Consider the following 22,739-nt stretch of genomic DNA (forward strand, 5'->3'; position numbering starts at 1 on the left):
CCTCAGGCTCCAGATAGCTGAATTACGAGCACCTGCCACTGGCTCCTAACTGGCTATTTTAGTAGAACAAGGAACTATCTCATGGTGGAGTTGGTGTGAGCCACGACCTCATGATCCACCAGCCTTGGCCTCCCAAAGTGCTGGGATTACAGGCGTGAGCCACAGGTCTCTTTCTTAAAATGTCTTTTCCCTCTATCTTTCCCCTCCCAGTGATCCAAAAGCTATGCTTGATTTGGAGAGGGGATGGCAAGTGGGAAGGGACGAGGGAAGGGGCAGTGTGGATTGAGGAGGGGGTCACCCCCACCCTGACCCTGAGCACCCTAGGTTTGGCCCCTCTGGGTGCCTCCCTCTTTGGAGAACTCAGGAGGCCAATGAGCTAGTCTGCGAGCTGGGGGTGGAGCAGCGAGGAGGAGACTGAGGAGGAGGGAGGAGAGAGGAGGGAGGAGAGTGATGGGACCACTGGCTGGGAGGCTTCGGAAGGTTGAAGGCTGGGTTTGGGAGGTGAGGGCGAGCGAGCGTCCCTCTCAGCCCCGTGGGGGGATATGCAAAGAATTGCTAATTGCAACTAAACGAGGCTTGGCGTGGGGGAAGGGGCAGTCTCGCGGCTGTCAGGGGCTACCGCCTCTTTGAGTGCCCGGGTAAGGCCAGGCCAGCCCGCTCTTCTCATGTAAAGCAGCTTTTTGTCTGGGGGAGCCAGGGCTGGGGCCAGGGGCTGGGGAAGGGGCCCAAGCCATCAGCAAGTTTCTTGTTCCCCAGAAAGGGAGAAGGGTGCCGAGGCCTTCTCAGAGTGAGAATGACCCCCTCCTTCTCTACTCTCAAGCTTTTTATGTGAGGGTTGATGGGGTGCTGCCCAGCAGGAGGGGGTGGGCCTGGGATCCCAGTACCCCCCTTGCTGGACTGTGGGAAAAAAACGAGCACAAAGAAGGGGACTGGCCCCGCTGAAATGGGAGACAGGGCAGCTCTGATCCAGGGATGCCCTGAGGCTGAAGTACCCATCCCTCGAGCCCCTTCTCCCCAGAGAATGTCCCCAGTGGCCACGTATATCTTATCTGGTCATCTGGGCCCATTTCAGACTTTCTCACCCACTTTGCAAACCCTCCCTAACCCTTTGTACTCTGGGGAGATGGATCTTGTGAATCCAAGCCTAGTTCCTAACAGCCTAACCAGAGGGAAAGGAAGGACTGAAACCTTTGGGGAAATCTTTGCTCTAAACATAGAGACAGACCTACGAATAATGCTTCCAGACCCTGGGGCCGCATAACCTGTTAGAGACCTGAGAATCTTGCTTTCTAATTCAGATGCCCTCCTTTATGAGCTTCTCTATAAACTTGGGTAAATTATATCAGCCATTGAACCTTGGTTTTCTCATCTGTAAAATGGGGACAATATCATCCTCTCAAAATCCTTGTGAAGATATGGAAAGATGCAAAGCATCCCGTATGGCAGTCCTTGGTTCTCATTGTGTCCCCTCCCCTCCCCTGGAACATCCATCAAAAGGATGGATACACATACACAAGCACTTCGGGGATAACGATACCTCATGTCCATATCACACTTTGCAATTTCCACAATGCACGTGTCATCACTTTCTCTTTTTTCGTTTTCTTTTCTTTTCTTTTTTCTTTCTTTTTTTTTTTTTTTTTTTTTTGAGACAGAATCTCACTTTGTCACCCAGGCTGGAGTGCACTGGCACAATCTCGGCTCACTTCGAACTCCGTCTCCTGGGTTCAAGTGATTCTCCTGTCTCAGCTTCCTGAGTAGCTAGGACTACCGCCCGCCACCACTCCCAGCTAATTTTTGTATTTCTAGTAGAGACGGGCTTTCACCATGTTGGCCAAGCTGGTCTTGAACTCCTGACCTTCAGTGATCCACCCGCCTCAGCCTCCCAAAATGCTGAGATTACAGGCGCCAGCCAGGCACTGGGCCACATGTCATCTCTTAAGGATACACTATCTAATCAATGGAACAGACTCTTCTTTTCTATATGTGGTGAAAAAACCCAAGATTCCAAGAGCTTAAGTCAGATCCTCTGATACCTCCGCCAATGCTCATCCCACTCCATGGTGTGGCCTCGGAGATCTCATCTCACGGACTAAACAAATGGAGCCTAAGGCCAGAGCAAACCAGCCGGAGACTGTCACCGTCCAAGGCATCACCCAGGGTTTCTCAGTAGCACAGCTTGTGTTAGTGGCCACCTGGGCTCTTCTCCTAAATCAGCTTGTGTGGAAACTTTAGGACCATGTGGGGCCCCTTCTCTCAGCTCCACATTGGGGTCCTTGAGAAGTAGAGGGCTGGCTGAGGATAGGAAGGGTTGTCCCCTCCCCTCCAAGCAGAAAACCTCTGGGATGACACCTTCACTCTGAGAGGCAACGGGGCGACACGGGTAGGATTGCTGGGCAAGTCAGTTCTTTCCCTCCTCCCTTTTCCTGCTAGAAGTCCACTAGTTCATCAAGAAATGTCTCCTCCGTTCCTTCCCCCCTCTATTTTGGGCGCCCTAGGGTCTAGTTCCCCATCCCTGTGTGTTGCCCTGGCTGGGTCCCCATCGTCCCAGCCCCTCAGCCAGGTGGAGGATACTGATCTGACTGCCTCCTGCCAGACCCCCAGGGCCTCCTCCTCCCAGAGGGTCTTGGCCAAGGGGCTCTGGCGCTGGGCCGGTGCCTTTCTCACTGCTAGTCTCCCTCCCCACAGGCCCCTAATCCATCTCACCCAGCAGGAAGCCCTTAAGCTGCCTTTTCAGCAGCCTTCCCCAGCCCGCTGTGGGCTCTGTGCCTTTCTATACCACCCTTGGCAGGAGTTGTGTTATACAAGCTGGAGAGAGAGGCCCCTGCAAAGAGGTCATCGTGCCTGAGGCAGCTTCCAGCTCCAGCAGCCTCTCCTCCCTGGTCCCCTCCCCAGGGTTCCCCCACTGGTACACTGCCTGGCATCCCTGGGCACTGACAGCCCTGGCTGACTCACATCAAAGCCCCCAGACTGGGTCCAGGTGAGAGGAGGGACGCTAGGGGGACAGTGGGCAGAAAGCCAGGGTCTGGGGAAGTGTGGCAGGCATGAGGGGCTCCTCTGGCTCTGTGCCATCTGTCCTTTTGGCTGGTCTCTCCTTCTTCCCTCTGCTTCCAACCCCTGCCCCCAACTCCTCAAAGCCCATTCACAGGCTTCTCAGACTCAGTTATGCAGCCCAGACAGGGCTGGGAGAGCGTGTCCCTGGAGGCCACCTCAACTGAATGTTTCAGACAGGAAGAGAGAGAGGCCAAGGGGCGGGGGGCGGGGTGCTGACAGGTTCTTTTGGTCTTCCTAGGCTGTATTTGCCGGTACTGCTATTACCTCGGGTACAGAGACCTCACAGCTTGGATCATTCTGGGGCAGGCTTAATTTCACACCCCCAATTTCATGGCCCCTGCAAGTATACTCTTGCTGCTTCTGATGATTTTTGGTTTGGAAAATGGTTCTTTTTTAGATGGAGTCTAGTTTGTCAGCCCAGGCTGGAGTGCAGTGGCGCCATCTTGGCTCACTGCAACTTCTGTCTCCTGGGTTTAAGTGATTCTTGTGCCCCAGCCTCCCAAACAGCTGGAATTATAGGCGTCTGTCACCACGCGCGGCTAATTTTGTATTTTTAGTAGAGATGGGTTTCATCATGTTGGCCAGGCTGGTCTCAAACTCCTGACCTCAAGTGATCTGCTCACCTCGGCCTCCCAAAGTGCTGAGCCACCGTGCCCTGCCTGGAAAATGGTTCTTGTATGACCTGGTCCCTATCTTGCCCTCAACCTTTCCCTCTGCTCTCTCTCCAGAAAAAAATATCCCCCCACCGCCCCCACCTTGGCCCCTTCTCCAAGGCCCAAACCCCAGTCCTGCCTCCGCTCCAGGAAGCCAGCCTTTTGCTGGCTAGGAGTGGTTAGAGAAGAGTTGGGGGTGCCTCTGGGAGGTCTGTTTGTAGTTCAGATTCTTCTCATTCCAGGCTCAGCAGGCTCTCTCTAAGGGAAGGGCCTGGGATAGGGGGCGGGGATCCTTGGGGCACCAGCTGCAGGGAAGGAAAGCTTCCCGGGGAGAGGAGGGAAGTGTTTTTCTTCCCTTCTTAGTGACCCCCATCCACAAGGTAGGAACTGCCTTTCCCGGTTCCATCATTGAAATCCCCCCCTACAAGCCGCCCCAACATTCAGGCTCCTTTCAAGGGGCCTGAAAGGAGCTATGGAGAGCTGAGGCCCTGATCTCTTTCTTCACTTCTGAATGAGTTGTTTCTACCCTTTTGGGGCCCTTAGAGATGTTTGGAAGAGTTTGGAGGGGGCACTACGGTATACACAACCAGATGCTTGCACAGTGACTGGGTCAGCCCCAGCTCCAAAGAGGCTGTATCAATCTGTCCCCAAAACTGAAGTCCCTTGTAGATTTTTTCCTTACTTTAACCAGCATTCACGTATTTGTCCCTCCAGAGTACCAACCCTTAGGCCTCGAGATTCCTCAAGGATTAATCAGTGATCCAGTCACGGGAGAAAGCAACCAACCCCCAGGGTCTTAGAAGTCTGACACCTGCCCCAACTCCCTGGAAAACTTCCTTCTCCAGCTACCTCTGCTCGATCTAGGGAGAGCAGGAAAAACCAACACTAAAGGCTTATATTGAGCATCCACTATGTGAAGTCACTTACCGCTTCATCTTATCTTCCCCACCCTTCAAGAGAAGATTAATGTCCCTATCTTATCAATGAAGAGTCGGAGCTTCAGAAAGGGAGAGTGACCTATCTCAGGGAATACAGAGAGGAAGCAGAGCTGAATCCATTGAGTCCCAGTCCAGGACAGTGGGTCTGCCCAGCATGCTGCCTCGTGACTAGGTCTGCCCTAGGTACCTGTATCCAGGCTCCCAGGCTGACCTCTGGCTAATATTCTGCTTCCGGGTTACAGAGCAGCATGTACCATCTGAGCTTCCTTTCCCAAAGCAACTGTCCCTACAAATCCAGCTTCTCATTCAGTACTCACTTCAGAGGGAACAGGACAGACTTATTGTGCCCATTCTACAGATGGAGAAACTGATACTCAGAGAAGTAAAAAGATTCACTGAAGGTCAGAAAAGTATTAAGCACCAAGGCCAGGACACGAGCATTCAGGCATCCTACGTCCACTTCATGGGTTCTCACGATGATGTCAGATTTGTCACTTCACCCCTTCTCAGATTGGAGATCAGAATAGGTTTGTTTTTGTTAGTTTGTTTTGTTTTGAGACAGGATCTTGCTCTGGCAGCCAGGCTGGAGTGCAGTGCTGCAATCACAGCTCACTGCAGCCTCAACCTCTTGGGCTCAAGAGGTCCTCCTGCCTCAGCCTCCCCAGTAGCTGGGATTATAGGTGTGCATTACCATGCTCAGCTAATTTTTTTTTGTAGAGGCAGGGCATATTTGTAATTAAATGTGGCTCTGAGAAACTAGATACTTGTCAAAACTGGAGACTAGAAATCTGGATCCTAGAAACCTGTCTTGCTCATTTTTCCTCCTCAGAGCTGAGATTCTCCCCTCCCTAAGTGTGGGTTTCAGAGGCAGGGCAGAATGTACGGAAAGGGAACTGGGCTCGCTGTCCAGGGCAGGATGCTTGTGTCTCTAGATTACCCAGCTCAGGGAGTTCTTCAGACCTTGCCTATTTACAGAGAGCATTGATTCATTTAACAATTTTTTCTTGGGTGCCTATGATATGCAAGGCACTAAGGTATGCACAAAAACTAAGACACAGCCTCTGACCTCAAGAGATTATCTTGTTGGGGGGTGGGGAGGCAGTAGTTAGACATATGTAGGTAACACATGCCACATGCTAAATGCCATTAGATAAACATCAATTCAGAGAAAGGATGGGACTGGTTTCAGCGAAGCACCACAGAGAAGGGGACTTCAAGGATTTACAGTGGTGGAATGGCTTCAGGTGTTTTATCAAAAAAGAGATTCAGGCCAGGTACAGTGGCTCATGCCCGTAATCCCAACACTCTGGGAGGCCGAGGCGGGTGGATCGCTTGAGATCAGGAGTTCCAGACCAGCCTGGGCAACATGGTGAAACCCCATCTCTACCCAAAATAGAAAAAATTAGCCAGGCGTGTGCCTGTGCTCCTAGCTACTCCGGAGGCCAAGATGGGAGGATTGCTTGATCCTGGGGGTTCAAGGCTGCTGTGAGCTGAGACTGCATCTCTGCACATTTCAACCTGGGCGACAGAGTAAGACTCCGTCTGCAAAAAAAAAAAAAAAAAAAAAAAAAGATTCAGTACGGATTCTATAGACCAAATTAAATTATGGCCCCACAAAATTCATATGTTAAAGCTCTAACCCTCAATGTGATTGTATTTGGAGATAGGGATTTTAGGAGGTAATTAATGTTAAACGAGGTTAGAGAATCCCCACCCCTAATCTGATAGGATTGGTGGCCTTATAAGGGGAACAGAGAGTAATTTCCCTCTCCCACCACGTACACACACCAACAATAGGCCACATGAACACTGAGAAGGTGGCCATACACAAGCCAGAAAGGAAACCTTCACCAGAACCCAGCCATGCTGGCATCCTGATCTCAGACTTCCAGCTTCCAGAACTATGAGAAAATAAATTTCTGTCATTTAAGCCATCCAGTCTGTAGTGTTTCGTTATGGCAGCCCAAGCAGACTAAAACAATAGGAAACTAGGTGTTTGTGAAACTTAGATGACCTGGAGGAGTAGACTTTATCACGAAGTCACAGAAATGACCCTCCAGTAGAAGCTGCTACCTCTGCCACAAGCAGGTAGGGGGATCAAGAGGCTGCCACTGGGACTGGTTGCAGTGACTCATGCCTGTAATCCCAGCACTTTGGGAGGCCGAAGCGGGCAGATCACTTGAGGCCAGGAGTTTGAGACAAGCCTGGCCAACATGGCAAAAACCTGTCTCTACTAAACATACAAAAATTAGCTGGGTATGATGGTGCCCACCTGTAATCCCAGCTACTCAGGAAGCTGAGACCTGAGAATCGCTTGAGCCCGGGAGGGGGAAGTTGCAGTGAGCCAAGTTCACACCATTGCATTCCAGCCTGGGGATAGAGCGAAACTCTGTCTCAAAAAAAAAAAAAAAAAAAAGGCTTCCACTGGAACTAAGTCAAGGTAACTGCACCTAGGGATCAGCAGAAATAGCCACGGCAGCAAGAACATGACCTCATTTCTCTTCCACCTTCCAAATCTCAAATAAGCACATTTTGCATCCAGAGCTCTAGCTGCAAGGGAGGCTGAGAGGCGAAGTTTTTGGCTTCCAACCTCTGAGGTTTTTGGCTTCCAACCTCTGTAGTATAGGAAGGAGATGGGAATGGTGGGAGGATCTCTTGAGCCCAGGAGCTTGAGGCTGCATCGAGCTGTGATCATGCCACTATACTCCAGCCTGGGTGACCGAACAAGACCTCATCTGGAAGAGAAAAAAAAAAAAAGTAACTAGGGCTCTGAAAGCTAATTGAATGGTCTGGAGGTTTGGAAAGCAGATAGCTTTAGAGTGCACGTACGAATCACTTGGGGATGATATATTTGGATAAGTGGGCAGGGCCCAGGAATCTATATTCCTAACAGGCAAACCCCAGTTCCCATTGCCCCTCCTGCTATAATCCTGATGCATGTGGACTCAGCTTTCAGAAACTTTGTTCCTGGGCAGGAGCTGTGATGGGGCAGTCCCTTAGACACTGCTGTGAGCTTGGAAAAGGTTAGATTTGTGCTGAATTAGTCCCTTTCTCTCCTAAGAGCTAGTCCTGAAAGTTGGATGCTGAACTCTGAAAAATGCTGCTGTGATGGAGGCTCAGAAGAAGGGGGTCTGTGCCTAGAACCAGGAGTCCAGGGATTTAAACTCACCACCCCGCCAAGGAGGACTGGATGGAGTCAGTCAGCAACATGAATAAGCATTTCCTTAAGTTATGACTCATTTTGTTCTGAATTTCCCCCCTGGCCCCGGAGTTTAGGACCTTAGGGATCCTATTTCGATTGCAGGGGTTTAGTTAGAGAGCCCCTTCAACCTTGAGGGGTTTAAGCATTAGACAGAGGAGAAGAAAAGTGAAACAGAGGGGACAAGAGAGGAAGGGAGGAGAAAGGTAGCACTTCCACCCAAAATGGCCTCAGGTCCCTACCAGAACCCAATGTCCTGCATAGCTCACATTGAATTTCAACACAAAATAGTCTATTACAATGGATTTTCCTTTCTCCTTCTCAGTCATTTTCTTTTCTTGGCTCTTATCAGGCAGCCCTGGCCCCCAAGCCCCCCAGTTCTGAGGGGAAGGCCATAGATAAATGAAAAGACCCTGACCTTCTCCCTCTGTGCCCTCATGCCAGCCCATCTCAGGAAGGGGGTCGCCCCAAGCCAGAGCAGGGCTGAGTCGGCCTGGGCCAGGCTGCCTGGCCAATGGGCTTTCCTCCTTCCCAGGGGTATCCATTCTCTTCCCCAGTTCCTGAGATGCTGGGCCCCTTTCAGCTGCATCTGCAGCCTGACTGAGCAGAGTCCCCCAGGCCTTCCTCCTCTAGGCTGGTCCTCCCAGGGCAAGAGCAGGCTTCCAGGTTGGGAGGGGGTTCGTCCCCCCATCCGCCAGTTATCACCACAAAGCAAAGTCCAGGGAAGGAGGGGGAGTGGGCAAGGGTGGGGGTAGTGGGAGAGCCAGGTCCTTGCTAGTAAATCAAAGTTGGTTTCCCAGATGGAGTTGAAGCCGCTTTGATTTCTCAAGTCACCCCCCTCCCCCTCTGCTGCCTCCCCTCACCCCCAGCTCCACGGTTTCAATTCCTCCCTGAAAAGCAGCGGGGCCTCCTTTCAAACCAGCCCAGCTCCTCCAACTCCCAACAACAGCTTCAGTTACAGGAAAGGGGAAGGGGAGGGGGTGAGGTGGCCCAGCCTGGAGAGAAAGGAGAGACATTCTGGGAGAAGCAAGAAGGAGAAGGAGGAGTAGAAAAGGAGGAAGGGGGAAAAGAAAGAGCAGAGTGAGAAGATGGGGGGGCAGCCAGGGTGGAAGAGTGGGCTCTGCTGGAGCAGGAGGGGAGCTCAAGCTGGGAAGCCAACCTGCCTTTTCCTCCCTCCCAAGGGAGCACCCCCACACCCATCACCCCAAGGACCCCTCCATATCTACAGAGCTATGATTCAGGTTCTCCTATTCCTCTCCCCTTGGCATTAGTTTCTAGAAGGTTCTGGAAGACAAAATATCTAAACCATTCATTCCCAGGGACATTTATTTCTTGTTCTAGAAGGCAGAGTCACCCAAGAACCTCCCTATCCAAAGCCAGCACTGGCTTTCTAGATCCCATTTCCCCAGGTGGCTCTGAGCAGCCCACACCTTGGTCTTGCTCAACCCAGGCTTGGGCCAATTAAGGCCCTTAATTAATAGATCATCTGTTACATCTGTTTAATCCTTTTATGGCCCATTTTGCCTGCCAGAGACCTTGAAGAAGGGTATTGGAGAGATAAAGGGGTAACAGCTATGTTCTGCTAAGTCTCCTTCCTCCTCTGCCCCAAAGCCGGGGGCAGCCTTGGAACTTGGCAGGGGTGGGGCAGGGTGCACTGAAGGAACCTACAAGTTGTCAGGAAGTGGAGTTCCAGGAGTCCTAGGTCTCCTGATTATTTGGTGGCCCATTGCTTTATTTCCCCCTTCCCTCCCTTCCTTCCTTCCTTCCTTCCTTCCTTCCTTCTTTCCTTCCTTCCTTCCTTCCTTCCTTCCTTCCTTCCTTCCTTCCTTCCTTCCTTCCTTCCTTCCTTCCCTCCTTCCTTCCTTCCTTCCTTTCTCCCTCTTTCTCTTTCTTTCCTTCTCTGTGTCTATGTCTCTCTTTTATTTCTCTCTCCTTCTCTTTTTTTCTTTCTTTTTGAGATAGTGTCTCACTCCTGTTGCCCAGGCCAGAGTGCAGTGGCGGGATCACAGCTCACTGCAGCCTCCACTCAGGTGATCCTTCCACTTCAGCCTCCTGAGTAGCTGGGACCATAGGCATGTGCTACCAGAACAGGCTATTTTTATTTAAATTTTTTTTTATTTTTATTTTTAGTAAAGACAGTTTTGCCATGTTGCCTAGGCTGGTCTCCAACTCCTGGGCTCCAGGAGCCTCATCTTTCCAAAATGCTGGGTTTGCTACTGTGCCCAGTCTGTGGCCCATTTCTAAGGGTCACTTCCCTGAGATCTAAATAGAGGATGGAGTGCAGGGAGAAGGAATTTGATACCTCAGCTGAAGGTGGATTTGAGGTCTTGATGGACAGGTTCAGGGAGAGAGGAGGAAAGGTAAATTCACCCAAAGCAGAGGCATACCGTGTGGGTCGGGGGAGAGGGTAGCCAAGGAGACTGATTCTCTGAAGGCTCAGACCTGTTTTCCCCGAAGTATCTAGGACCCACCCCGTTTAGAGCAGAACATTTTTGCTTAGAGAATAAAACCATTGAGGCTCCTAAAGTATCTGAAATTAAGTCCTCTTCCTTGCTCTCTGTCTCCTAAACAGACACACATAGCCCTTCCCTCTTTAGGGTGGAGGGACCTCAGTGCTTTGAAAAGGAAAGAACACTGACCCAGAATTGAGGAAACAAAGAGGGGACCTGTCCTCTGCCAGGCTTAATGGAGCAGGGGGAATTTCCTCGGGAGTCACCATACCAGGCATTGTCCCTTAGAAGAGCCCTCAAGGACAGACAGAGGGGATGGCTTCTTGGGAAAGCAAGGGCTCTAGAGGAAAACGTGCAAGGAGACCTGGACATGTGTGATTACCTAAACCGTGACCGGGGGAAGGTGAAAGGCCAGAGGCAGGAAGATTTTTTTGGGGTAGTGGGAGCCCTAGGCAATCTCCCCAGGTTTCCTTAGTGGGGAGTTCTCTGTGCTCTCCTCTCCTGAGCACGCCTGTGTGTGTTGGATGTTGCTGACTGTCATTTCACTTATCTGTGACACACAAGTCTTTCATCTTGTTTGAGTGGCATGAAGCAAGGAGAGTTTCAATGATCCGAGCATCATATTCTCACAGTCTCCTACATCTGGCTCAAAGGTAAAATCAATAAATCGTTTTATGATCCCTTTCTACAGATGAAAAAGCTGCAGCTAAGGAAGGGATGGTGACTTGCCTAAGCTACTGGGCCAGTGGGGCTGGAGCGAGGCCTGCAGCCCAGATATTTGGAGCCCCAGACCAGGTTTCTTTCCATTCCAACAGCTGTTTTCTCTGCTCTCCTGTTAGGTTGAGATTTCTGCTGTTGCCAAGCCCATCCTACAGAACGGAGGAATGGATCCTGCAACAGATTTACAGTAGGTACCCAACTATTATCCCAGATATCAGATTTTTTTTTTTGTTTTTGAGATGGGTTCTTACTCTGTTGTCCAGGCTGGAGTGCGGTGGGGCGATCATAGCTCATGCAGCCTCAAACTTCTAGGCTCAAGTGATCCACCCACTTCAGTCTCCTGAGTAGCTGCGACTACAGGTGCATGCTACCACACCAGGCTAATTTTAAAATTTTCTGTAGAGATAGGGCCTGGCTATCTTGCCTAGGCTGGGTCAAGCAATCCTCCCACCTCAGCCTCCTAAAGTGCTAGGATTACAGGCGTGAACCACTCCACCTGGCCCTAGATATCAGATTTGTAAGCAGAAACGATTGACAGTGGTACTTCAGGGTTTGGGGGAGAAGTGGCACTTCTGTGCACTAGGGACACCTAGGCTCCCAGCCCACAGCAGAAGCCCAAGACTAAAGAGAAATGTTCCTTAGGGAGTGATAGCAGAATGTGGTCCCCTAGACTGTAGGCCTGAAGCTGGAGCCTGAGTCTCTGCAGACTATCTGCTTTGCATATGGTAGGTGCTCAATAATTTATTGGATAGAAAAATAGCTACTATTACTAGGCTAACCAGCACCAGGTCATAGTGAGTGTCATACGCTGTCTCATTTAATTCTCACAACTGAAATAAGAAAAATAAAAATAAAAATTCTGGGCCAGGTGTGGTGGCTCACACCTGTAATCTCAGCACTTTGGGAGGCTGAGGTGGGCAGATCACTTGAGGCCAGGAGTTCGAGACCAACCTGGCCAACATGGTGAAACCCTCTCTACTGAAATACAAACATTAGCTGGGCATGGTGGTGGACGCCTGTAATCCCAACTACTCGGGAGGCTGAGGAAGGAGAATCCCTTGAACCAGGGAGGCAGAGGTTGCAATGAGTGAGATGGAGCCACTGCACTCCAACCTGGGCAATGGAGCAAGACCCTGTCTCATAAACAAAAACAAGCAAACAAACAAACAAAAACCTGACTTGAAGCTCCCAGACCCAGAAGAACAAACCTTGTGACATCCTCATATTGGCTAGAATCTCTGCTGGCCCAAACACCTCTTCTCAGTCTCCCTCATTGTTGACATCCCCAAAGCTTTGGCCTTCACACCCAATCCATCTTCCCTAGATGATCTTAGCCATGCTCATACCATCAGCCGTAGGCTAAAGGTGCCAGATCTAAATCTAGCCCAGAGTTCTGATCTGAGCACCGAGTTAGATTATTCGCCAGCCTTCTGGACACCTTCTCTTGGATGTGCCGTAGGACCAGGCTTGCTTGACTGCACTCATTATCTACCCTTTCCCTGCATTTCCCAGCCTGGCTAATGGCATTAGGGCACCTAGGTCAGAGCCTTGGTTGATCTCGTCCCTTACTCTCTCTCTCTCTCCTTATCATCTACACTGCCACATCTCAGTTCCCGCCCTCACCATTTCTTGCCTGGTCTCTTATGATCAATCTGTAACTGGTATCTCAGGCTCCCAGCATCATGCTCCTCAAAACTGCCCAAATGCACTAGTTAAAATGCAAATGTGACCTCTTCCTTTCCCAAAACTCTCCAGTATATCCCCATCTCCAGGAGCCCAGACCATGTGCAAGGTATCCAAGATCTCTGACTACTTAAAGCCTCCTCTGCCATCATTCTCCCAGATGCATATGGGACTCTCACAGGGCCAAAGTCTTGTGCTGCCTCCCTACTCCATCGATTTCACCCCACCACGCCCTTGCACACAATGTTCCCTCTGTCTGGAATGCCTGTCCCTGCCTTATCTGTTTACATGTCTGCTTCTCCATTAGATTGCAAGTTCATGTTTCTACATCCAACACCTCACACATGATCTGTGAGGCCCTGCAACTCTGATCCCTGCTGGCCTCTTTACCTCATCCTACTTTGCTCCTCACTCCAACCATACAGCCTCTCTTGCCCTCCCCGACTCAGCCGGATTCCCTCCCCAATTATGCTTTCAAAGAACACGGATCTTCCCTTCACAGCACTGAATCCCATGGCCCTTTTTTTTTTTTTTTTTTTGAGACGGAGTCTCGCTCTCTCACCCAGGTTGGAGTGCAGTGATGCGATCTCAGTTCACTGCAAGCTCTGCCTCCCGGGTTCATGCCGTTCTCCTGCCTCAGCCTCCCAAGTAACTGGGAATACAGGCGCCTGCCACCACACTCAGCTAATTTTTTTGTATTTTTAGTACAGACAGGGTTTCACCATGTTAGCCAGGATGGTCTCAATCTCCTGACATTGTGATCTGCCCGTCTCAGCCTCCCAAAGTGCTGGGATTACAGCCGTGAGCCATAGCACCTGGCCCCCGTGGCACTTTTACATCCATGTCAGTGACTGCAGTGAATGTGAGTGTCTCCCACTAGGACATGAGCTCCATAGGAACAAGGGGTTGGGTCTGGTACTCTCTCTCTCTCTCTCTCTCTCTCTCTCTCTCTCTCTCTCTCTATATATATATACATATATATATATATATATATTTTTTTAAAAGAGATGGGGCCAGGTGCAGTGGCTCACACCTGTAATCCCAGCACTTGGGAGGTCAAGGTGGAGGCAGATCCTTGAGGTCAGGAGTTTGGGGCAGCTTTGCCAATATGTGAAACTCCATCTCTACTAAAATACAAAAAGTGCTGGGTGGTGGCATCGCCTGTAATCCCAGCTACTCAGAGGCTGAGGGTAGGAGGTCAGCAGACAGGAGGTGGAGGTTGGAGGTAGGCTGAGATGTGAGGCACTGTACTCATCCTGGGGCTGACAGAGTGAGGCTCCGTCTCAAAAAAAAAAAGATGATGTCTGGCTATGTTGCCCAGGCTGGTTCTAAACTCCTGACCTCAAGTGACCCTCCTGCCTCAGCCTCCCAAAGTGGATTTGCAGCATAGAAGCCACATTTGCCTGGCCATAAATTTGTTAAGTGAATAAGAGCACACAATTCTTTTTTTTTTTTTTTTTTTTTTTTTTTTGAGGAGAGTCTTGCTCTATTTGCCCAGGCTGGGGTGCAGTGGCCGGATCTCAGCTCACTGCAAGCTCCGCCTCCCGGGTTTACGCCATTCTCCTGCCTCAGCCTCCCGAGTAGCTGGGACTACAGGCGCCCGCCACCTCGCCCGGCTAGTTTTTTTTTGTATTTTTTAGTAGAGATGGGGTTTCATGGTGTTAGCCAGGATGGTCTCGATCTCCTGACCTCGAAGAGCACACAATTCTTACAGACATTAGGGGCTACGTGATGCAGGAGACAGAACACAGCTTTATGAGCCAAACAGGGCTGGGTTTCAATCTCATCTCTGCCACATACTATGTGACTTTGGGAAAGCTGCCAGATCTCACCTAGGGTGGATTCTTCATCTATAAACAAAAACCAATACCCACTTTGTAGACATACACATGTGCAGAACCTAGTAGGAGCTCAAAAAATGGTAGCGTTTGGCTGGGCATGGTGGCTCATGCCTGTAACCCCAGCATTTTGAGAGGCTGAAGTGGGCGGATCATGAGGTCAGGAGTTCGAGACCAGCCTGACCAACGTGGTGAAACCCCGTCTCTACCCATAATACAAAAATTAGCCAGGCATGGTGGTGCCCGGCTGTAGTCCCAGCTACTTGGGCAACTGAGACAGGAGAATTGCTTGAAGCTGGGAGGTGAAGGTTTCAGTGAGCCGAGATCATGCCACTGCACTCCAGCCTAGTCTCTCTCTAGAGACTCTGTCTCTAAATAAATAAATAAATAAATAAATAAATAAATAAAAGGGTAGCAATTACCCTAGGTCTCCGAGGACGCCTGCTGAATAAATATTTAATTCAACGTAACTTCTTGTTTTAAAAGGTGCTTTATGATTGTGAAATGTATTTTTATCCTTCTGAAATTATTTTGGATGTGGAGTCTCACATTTTAAAAATCTATTGGTTTATTCCTACTTGGCAGATGGGAAAACTGAGTTTCAAAGAAGTAAAGTGACTGTTCCAAGGCTGTAGGGTTAGTGGCAGGGTTACAAATCTGGTCCAAGTCAACGACCAAGCTAATTTATTTATTTATTTAGCGGTCTCACTCTGTTGTCCGGGCTGGAGCACAGTGGCATGATGACAACTCACTGTAGCCTCAACTTCCTGTGCTCAAGCGATTCTCCCACCTCAGCCTTCCAAGTAGCTGGGACCACAGGCATGCGCCACCATGCCCAGCTAATGTTTTAAAATTTTTGTAGAGACAGGGGTCTCACTTTGTTGCCCCAGCCGGTCTCAAACTCTGGCTTCAAGCAATTCTCCTGCCTTGGCCTCTCAAAGTGCTGGGATTAAAGGCATGAGCCATTGCATCCTGCCCAAGCTAATTTTTAAAAACTCAGAAATAAGTGCTGTATCTATGACAAATGGCATCCTTTAGTTACAGGGCTCCTGTACTCAAGAGGCAGGTTGGCAGAATGAGAAGTGCTGTAGGTAGGCCTGTAATCTGAAGATGCAGGTTCTGGTCCTGTTCATACTCAGGTCCCTCACGTGAAAGGCAAGAGTAAACATGAAATACTATGATTTCTCCTTATTTCATGTGCAAAGGCTAGACAAGTGTAACATCTTCATGGAATCACTTTTCTTCTGGGCTAGTATAAACTTTTTTTTTTTTTTTTTTTTTTTTTACAAAGTCTCACACTCTGTCACCCAGGCTGGAGTGCAGTGGTGAAACCTCAGCTCACTTCAACCTCTGCCTCCCAGGTTCAAGTGATTCTCCTGCCTCAGCCTCCTGAGTAGCTGGGACTACGGTCACGCGCCACCATGCCCAGCTAATTTTTGTGTTTTTAGTAGAGACGGGGTTTCACTATGTTGGCCAGGTTGGTCTCAAACTCCTAATCTCAGGTGATTGCCCGCCTTGGCCTCCCAAAGCGCTGGATTACAGGCATGAGCCACTGCCCCCGGCCTACTATAAATTCTTGAAGGGCAGATGCTGTATCTTTTCCCACATTTTCCATAGCACCTATTATGCTGGTCTGAAATAAATAAAAGTGTGTTGAAGGAATGAAAAGTTGCCTGAGTGAATGGAAGAATGTCCTCTGTTTTCTGTTTCCAGCTCCCCAGCTCCCCGTCTGCCTTGGGGTGACTTGGAGAGGGGATAACTGTCATTCAGCCCTGGCCCTAGGCCAGGAAAACGGGTTTGTCATGGAAGGAAATCGAAGATGCTGCGTTTACATTGGAGATTTGCTCTCAATTTCCTATCCGACTGTGAGCTTCCTGAATGGGGTATAGGAGCCTGTCATTCATTTTTGTTTCCACTGCTCAGCTTCCAGGCTTGGTACTAGCTCTCAAGATGCTTTGAGATGGACTAGGCAGGAGGTCTGAGGACCAAAAGCTCAGGCTCAGATGGAGCAGAGAGAGGACAACATTCCCATCCTTAGACTGCTCTGAGAGAAAATGGGCTTGCTGGTGGAATAGAGAGGGGTGGGCTGGAAATTGGATGCAGAAAAAAAGGCATATCTCCCCCCTCCCACGACACCCACTCATGCCCCAATTTTGAAGGAAAACTCTCATCCTGGTGTAGGGAAAAGGCAACTTCCCCCAGATGTAATAAGGAACATTTTCAAGTTGTAAGGAACCGGAACATCTTTGTATCATTCATTCAATCAGGAAAAAAAAAATTTTTTTTTAAATCCTGTCAAACCTGGATCCCTTTGTATCTATCTACTTAGAATATTCTTTCCTTCTCTTTACTCCTTTCTTCTTTTTGTTATTTTTCTTCTGCTGCTGTTATTGTTTAAAACAATTCATTTCTATATTGGAGCAAGAAACATTTCACCAGACTGTGAGGATTTGGCCCATACTGTGAAGCAAAGGGGCTTTCTAAACTCAATTTTCTTTCTTCTTTTTAAGTCCCCCCCTTCCCCTGTCCCTCGGGAGAGACAACAGAAAATAATTGATCCATCATCCAGTATCAGGCCCAGGAGATTTACATGCAAATTCCTCCTCGACCCCCTTTCTCAAATTTAAAATCCTGGAAGGGAAAAAAAAAAATTCTAAAAGTAGCAGGAACCCTGCTGGCCACCACCCACCCTTCACCAGGTGAGAGATGTGGAGGGGATAACTCACCACAACTCCCTAGTCTCCTCCCACCTCACACACGCCACTCCTCTCTGGTGTGGAACTACTTAAGATTTGGGTAAAACTCCCCTCCCGTCCTGGAGACGGGATCTGGAAGCTTTTTAGGGGGCGGAGGTGGAGGTGGGGAGGCAGAAGGAAAATTCCCCCAAATGTTCATCAGGCCTAAGAAAGTCTTCCCTTCACTCAAAATTGCCCGTCACCCCCCGTCCCCCACCATTAACTTTCGATTAAGACCTCCTCCTTAGGGCAACTAAACTTTACTTTGCACAGTTAAGATTTGCCGCAGAAGAAGCGGGAGGGAGAAGCCGCAGCTCCGGGCCATTCTCCTTCCCTTCGCTCCCAACAAGCCCCCCGCCCCTACCCTCCAGCTCCGGGCCTCCGAGTTCCTGAGTTTTCTCACTTTGAGGTGCCACCGAACACAAAGAACCATAATGGGCTCCTTTGTGCTGGCTACGGGGCAATTACGCCTCGGAGTCCTGGTCCCTTTAAGAGCCTCTTAAAGAGACAGGCTCCCATTTTCCAGAGGGTTTTTAAGGGTGTGTGGAGGGGGAGGCGAGGCGTCTACGTGTAAAGTGAAGTGAAACTTTCGCCTGGGCTCCAGAAAGAGCGGACAGAAAAGGTCTTTGTAAATTGTTAGTTTTTTTTTTTTTTTAAGTCTCACTTTTAATTTTTAAATTTGAGATGTTTCATTCGATTTGAAAAATTCGACTAGGAATAGGTGGGGTTCGATGATCGGGGGCGGGGGCAAAGGTTTAAAGAGTCCCCACCCAGGGCACCTCGGGCCAGGAAGAGGAGTGAGTCAGGGTTGAGTAGTGTCCCCCGATCGCGCCTCGGCGACTCCGGAGAAACCCCGGGCTGGGCAAACAGCCCTTAATATAATAATAGCTTGTCTCTTTAAAAAGCAAAAGGCGGGGTAGGGGGAAAGTTTTGTTGGCATCTGGTTTCTGATCTCATTATGTTGCGGTCGACCAATCCAGCCCTCGGGCCTGGTCCTCGGGTTTAAATCTGATTGGCCGAGAGCACATTTTGGGATGGTGCTTAGAGCTCGACGGGGTGGTTTCAAGGATCCCTTTTTTGGGGGGCCGAGGAGAGGGCGGGGCCGTCAGCGGGGGCCCCCTTGAAACCGACTAATTGGGATCCGAGAGGCCGAGGTGAGGGCTGGAGGAGGCACAAAGAAGTCGCTGGGTGCAGAAGGGAGGGGAGAGGGGGAGTTGAGAGGCTAGAGGAGGAGGAAGAGGAGAGAGGGCAGCGGCGCGCGGTGTCTCGGGCGGTTCAGTCCGACCGCGGCGAGCAAGCGGGCAGGCGTACCGCCCCCTCCCCCGCCCGGCCTCCCCAACTCTGCGGCCGCGAGCAAAGTTTGCAAAGAGGCGCGGGAGGCGGCGGCCGCAGCGAGGAGGCGGCGGGGAAGGAGCGCAGTCTCCGGGTTGGGGGCGGGGGCGGGGGGGCGCCAAGGAGCCGGGTGGGGGGCGGCGGCCAGCATGCGGCCCCGCAGCGCCCTGCCCCGCCTGCTGCTGCCGCTGCTGCTGCTGCCCGCCGCGGGGCCGGCCCAGTTCCACGGGGAGAAGGGCATCTCCATCCCGGACCACGGCTTCTGCCAGCCCATCTCCATCCCGCTGTGCACGGACATCGCCTACAACCAGACCATCATGCCCAACCTTCTGGGCCACACGAACCAGGAGGACGCAGGCCTGGAGGTGCACCAGTTCTATCCACTGGTGAAGGTGCAGTGCTCGCCCGAACTGCGCTTCTTCCTGTGCTCCATGTACGCACCCGTGTGCACCGTGCTGGAACAGGCCATACCGCCGTGCCGCTCTATCTGCGAGCGCGCGCGCCAGGGCTGCGAGGCGCTCATGAACAAGTTCGGTTTTCAGTGGCCGGAGCGCCTGCGCTGCGAGCACTTCCCGCGCCACGGCGCGGAGCAGATCTGCGTGGGCCAGAACCACTCCGAGGACGGAGCGCCCGCGCTGCTCACCACCGCGCCGCCACCGGGACTGCAGCCGGGAGCCGGGGGCACCCCGGGCGGCCCGGGCGGCGGCGGCGCTCCCCCGCGCTACGCCACGCTGGAGCACCCCTTCCACTGCCCGCGCGTCCTCAAGGTGCCATCCTATCTCAGCTACAAGTTTCTGGGCGAGCGTGATTGTGCTGCGCCCTGCGAACCCGCACGGCCCGATGGTTCCATGTTCTTCTCACAGGAGGAGACGCGTTTCGCGCGCCTCTGGATCCTCACCTGGTCGGTGCTGTGCTGCGCTTCCACCTTCTTCACTGTCACCACTTACTTGGTAGACATGCAGCGCTTCCGCTACCCAGAGCGGCCTATCATTTTTCTGTCGGGCTGCTACACCATGGTGTCGGTGGCCTACATCGCGGGCTTCGTGCTCCAGGAGCGCGTGGTGTGCAATGAGCGCTTCTCCGAGGACGGTTACCGCACGGTGGTGCAGGGCACCAAGAAGGAAGGCTGCACCATCCTCTTCATGATGCTCTATTTCTTCAGCATGGCCAGCTCCATCTGGTGGGTCATCCTGTCGCTCACCTGGTTCCTGGCAGCCGGCATGAAGTGGGGCCACGAGGCCATCGAGGCCAACTCGCAGTACTTCCACCTGGCCGCCTGGGCCGTGCCGGCCGTCAAGACCATCACCATCCTGGCCATGGGCCAGATCGACGGCGACCTGCTGAGCGGCGTGTGCTTTGTGGGCCTCAACAGCCTGGACCCGCTGCGGGGCTTCGTGCTAGCGCCGCTCTTCGTGTACCTGTTCATCGGCACGTCCTTCCTCCTGGCCGGCTTCGTGTCGCTCTTCCGCATCCGCACCATCATGAAGCACGACGGCACGAAGACCGAGAAGCTGGAGCGGCTCATGGTGCGCATCGGCGTCTTCTCTGTGCTCTACACGGTGCCCGCCACCATCGTCATCGCCTGCTACTTCTACGAGCAGGCCTTCCGCGAGCACTGGGAGCGCTCGTGGGTGAGCCAGCACTGCAAGAGCCTGGCCATCCCTTGCCCGGCGCACTACACGCCGCGCATGTCGCCCGACTTCACGGTCTACATGATCAAATACCTCATGACGCTCATCGTGGGCATCACATCGGGCTTCTGGATCTGGTCGGGCAAGACGCTGCACTCGTGGAGGAAGTTCTACACTCGCCTCACCAACAGCCGGCACGGCGAGACCACCGTGTAAGGGGCGTCCCCAGGCCAGACCCGCGCGGCGCTTTCCTCTGCCCGGGGTGGGGCCCTACAGACTCCGTATTTTATTTTTTTAAATAAAGAACGATCGAAACCATTTCACTTTTAGGTTGCTTTTTAAAAGAGAACTCTCTACCCAGCACCCCCACAAGGTTTGTAATTAAAACTGTAAATAGTCTTTGTAAATTTAATTATATATATTTTCTATTTAAAAGAAAAAAGAAGAAAAAAAAAAAAAAAAAACCAGGGGTGTGGGCGCCAGGGCTGAAGAATGAGGTGTGTGTTGGGGGGTGTAGCTGGGGGAAGGGTTCTCTTTCTTAAGTGCCCTTCAAAACGCGCCCCTAGTTTGGAGTTTTTTGGTGATATGGCAGGGCTGGGCCTGCTGGGAGAGGCACCCAGCCTGAGCGATGTTTTTGTTGGCTTTGAGTCGTTAGGAGTTTGTTCCATTCAACTAATATAAAAGCCAAATTTGTGAGCCTCCTCTCTGACGCTGGGCCTGTGGAAGCTGTTGGATATTTTTGAATAGGACTTGAATTCGTTTTGCTTCCTTCCCCCTTTTCTTTCCCTACTCATGTGTCCTGTCTTCTTCACTTACTCTTTGGAAAAGTCCCAACTGAGATGAAGACGTGGAAAAAAAATCGGGGTGGGGGGTGCTGGTGGGGAGAGGGCGGAGATCCGGTGAAGAATGGCTTCGGCCCCCTGGCTCCCTGGCCCCCCGGCCCCCCGGCCCCCTAGCCCCTCCCCTGCAGGCTGGAAGATCTTTCTGCTCTCTGGCTTCGCTTCTTTTCAATTCGCTGCACCAAGTGCTTCCAGTGGCCCAAAAATGCTTTTTGAAGTGTATTTTGAAACAGCCTCCACCAACACACACCCCACCAGGATACTGATCCTGCCTCCCTGCATGTCTAGGGGAAGCATTCGCCTTTGAGCAGTTGTTTGCAAATTTGGGGGGTTTGAGATCTCCTAGCATCTCTCCCCTTCTTTCCCTGCAGTCTGTTCACGCCCCCAGCCAAAAATCTCAGGCATTCAGGTTAGCAGTTTCTGGGTTGGTTTGTGTGCATTTTTGTTGTTGTTTGGGGCTTAATTTTTTCAAAAAGCGATAAAGACGGGTGGGTTGGAGGGAGGGGACTGATGGGCTGGTGGGCTTTTTAGTTTTCCTTTGACAAAAAGACTGGTTTCTTTAAAACTCCAGAAAAAAAAGAAAAAAAAAAAGATGGTGTCTTTGCTTTAGAAAAAGTCTCTGGACAGGCTCTTTGTGGCTATGGGGGTGGGTTGAGTGTTTACATAACATTCTATATCATAAGATTGATAGAATGTTTAAAGCAGATGTTTCTTATCTTCTCCTAACCCCCTACAAATAAAGTCAAGACTTTTTTTGAGACGGAGTCTCTCTCTGTCGCCCAGGATGGAGTACAGTGGTGCAATCTTGGCTCACTGCAACCTCCACTGCAGCGTTTCTCCTGCCTCAGCCTCCCAAGTGGCTGGGAATACAGGTGCGCGCCACCACTCTTGGCTAATTTTTGTATTTTTAATAGAGACAGGGTTTCACCATATTGGCCAGGCTGGTCTCGAACTCCTGACCTCGTTATCTGCCCCTCTCAGCCTCCCAAAGTGCTGGAATTACAGGCGTGAGCCACAGTGCCTGGCCCGTCAAGACTTTTCTTAACTTCCTGAGAAGTGATGTCTAAAAGTATCCTTGCTGGTGTGAGAACTCCAGTTTCCAACACATACTATTTCCCTCAGCTATTTGGAATATTTTAGAATTTTAATTCCAAAGGATTGGTTTGAATACAAGTATGCCTCATAACTCAGTTTTCACCATCTCCCGTTTCTTAACAGTGTAAATTAAAAGCTAATAATCATAATAATAAAGTGCATTTAATTATCTTCGAGAGATCTATCCTTTTAATTGCATTTAACAGGGTTGTAACATTTTATTAGTTTGACCAAACCACACCTCCTCCTCCCCTCTCCCCCTTACCTACTTGGTTGGGGGTGGGGCAGAGAAGAGTGCTCCCAGCCCTGGACCTTGCTCTCTTAGCTAAATGGTGATGGGAGAAATGGTGCCTTACTACCCTTTATTGGCTGTCTTCGGGACAAGGGAGAAAGTAAGTTAGAACCCCCTACTTCGAAGTGTTTGCTTGTGTTAGTTTATGTTGGGGGAGGGGAACTGGAAATGTTTGGTGGTAATTGAAGTCATATGTGGGGCTTTGTTTGGAATTGTATGAAGCCTGTGGATTTCAGCAGCACCCCCTCCCAAAAATATATAATTTCCCCCCAAATCATCT

General features: G+C 50.9%; 1 protein-coding gene across 1 annotated transcript; it reads left to right on the top strand.

Moving 5' to 3' along the window:
• Positions 1-17,830: 17,830 nt before the first annotated feature.
• On the top strand, positions 17,831-22,338 carry FZD2 (frizzled class receptor 2). Its single transcript, XM_003913170.5, has one exon. It carries the CDS (start codon positions 18,752-18,754, stop codon positions 20,447-20,449), a length of 1,698 nt encoding a protein of 565 aa, XP_003913219.1. The 5' UTR covers positions 17,831-18,751; the 3' UTR covers positions 20,450-22,338.
• The last annotated feature ends 401 nt before the right edge of the window (positions 22,339-22,739 follow it).

Source organism: Papio anubis, chromosome 17, assembly GCF_008728515.1.
Source record: "Papio anubis isolate 15944 chromosome 17, Panubis1.0, whole genome shotgun sequence".
Taxonomy (NCBI): domain Eukaryota; kingdom Metazoa; phylum Chordata; class Mammalia; order Primates; family Cercopithecidae; genus Papio; species Papio anubis.

Bases quoted from the DNA above. Each gene is read 5' to 3' on its own strand.
- FZD2 (XM_003913170.5), top strand. From the start codon at position 18,752: ATGCGGCCCCGCAGCGCCCTGCCCCGCCTGCTGCTGCCGCTGCTGCTG.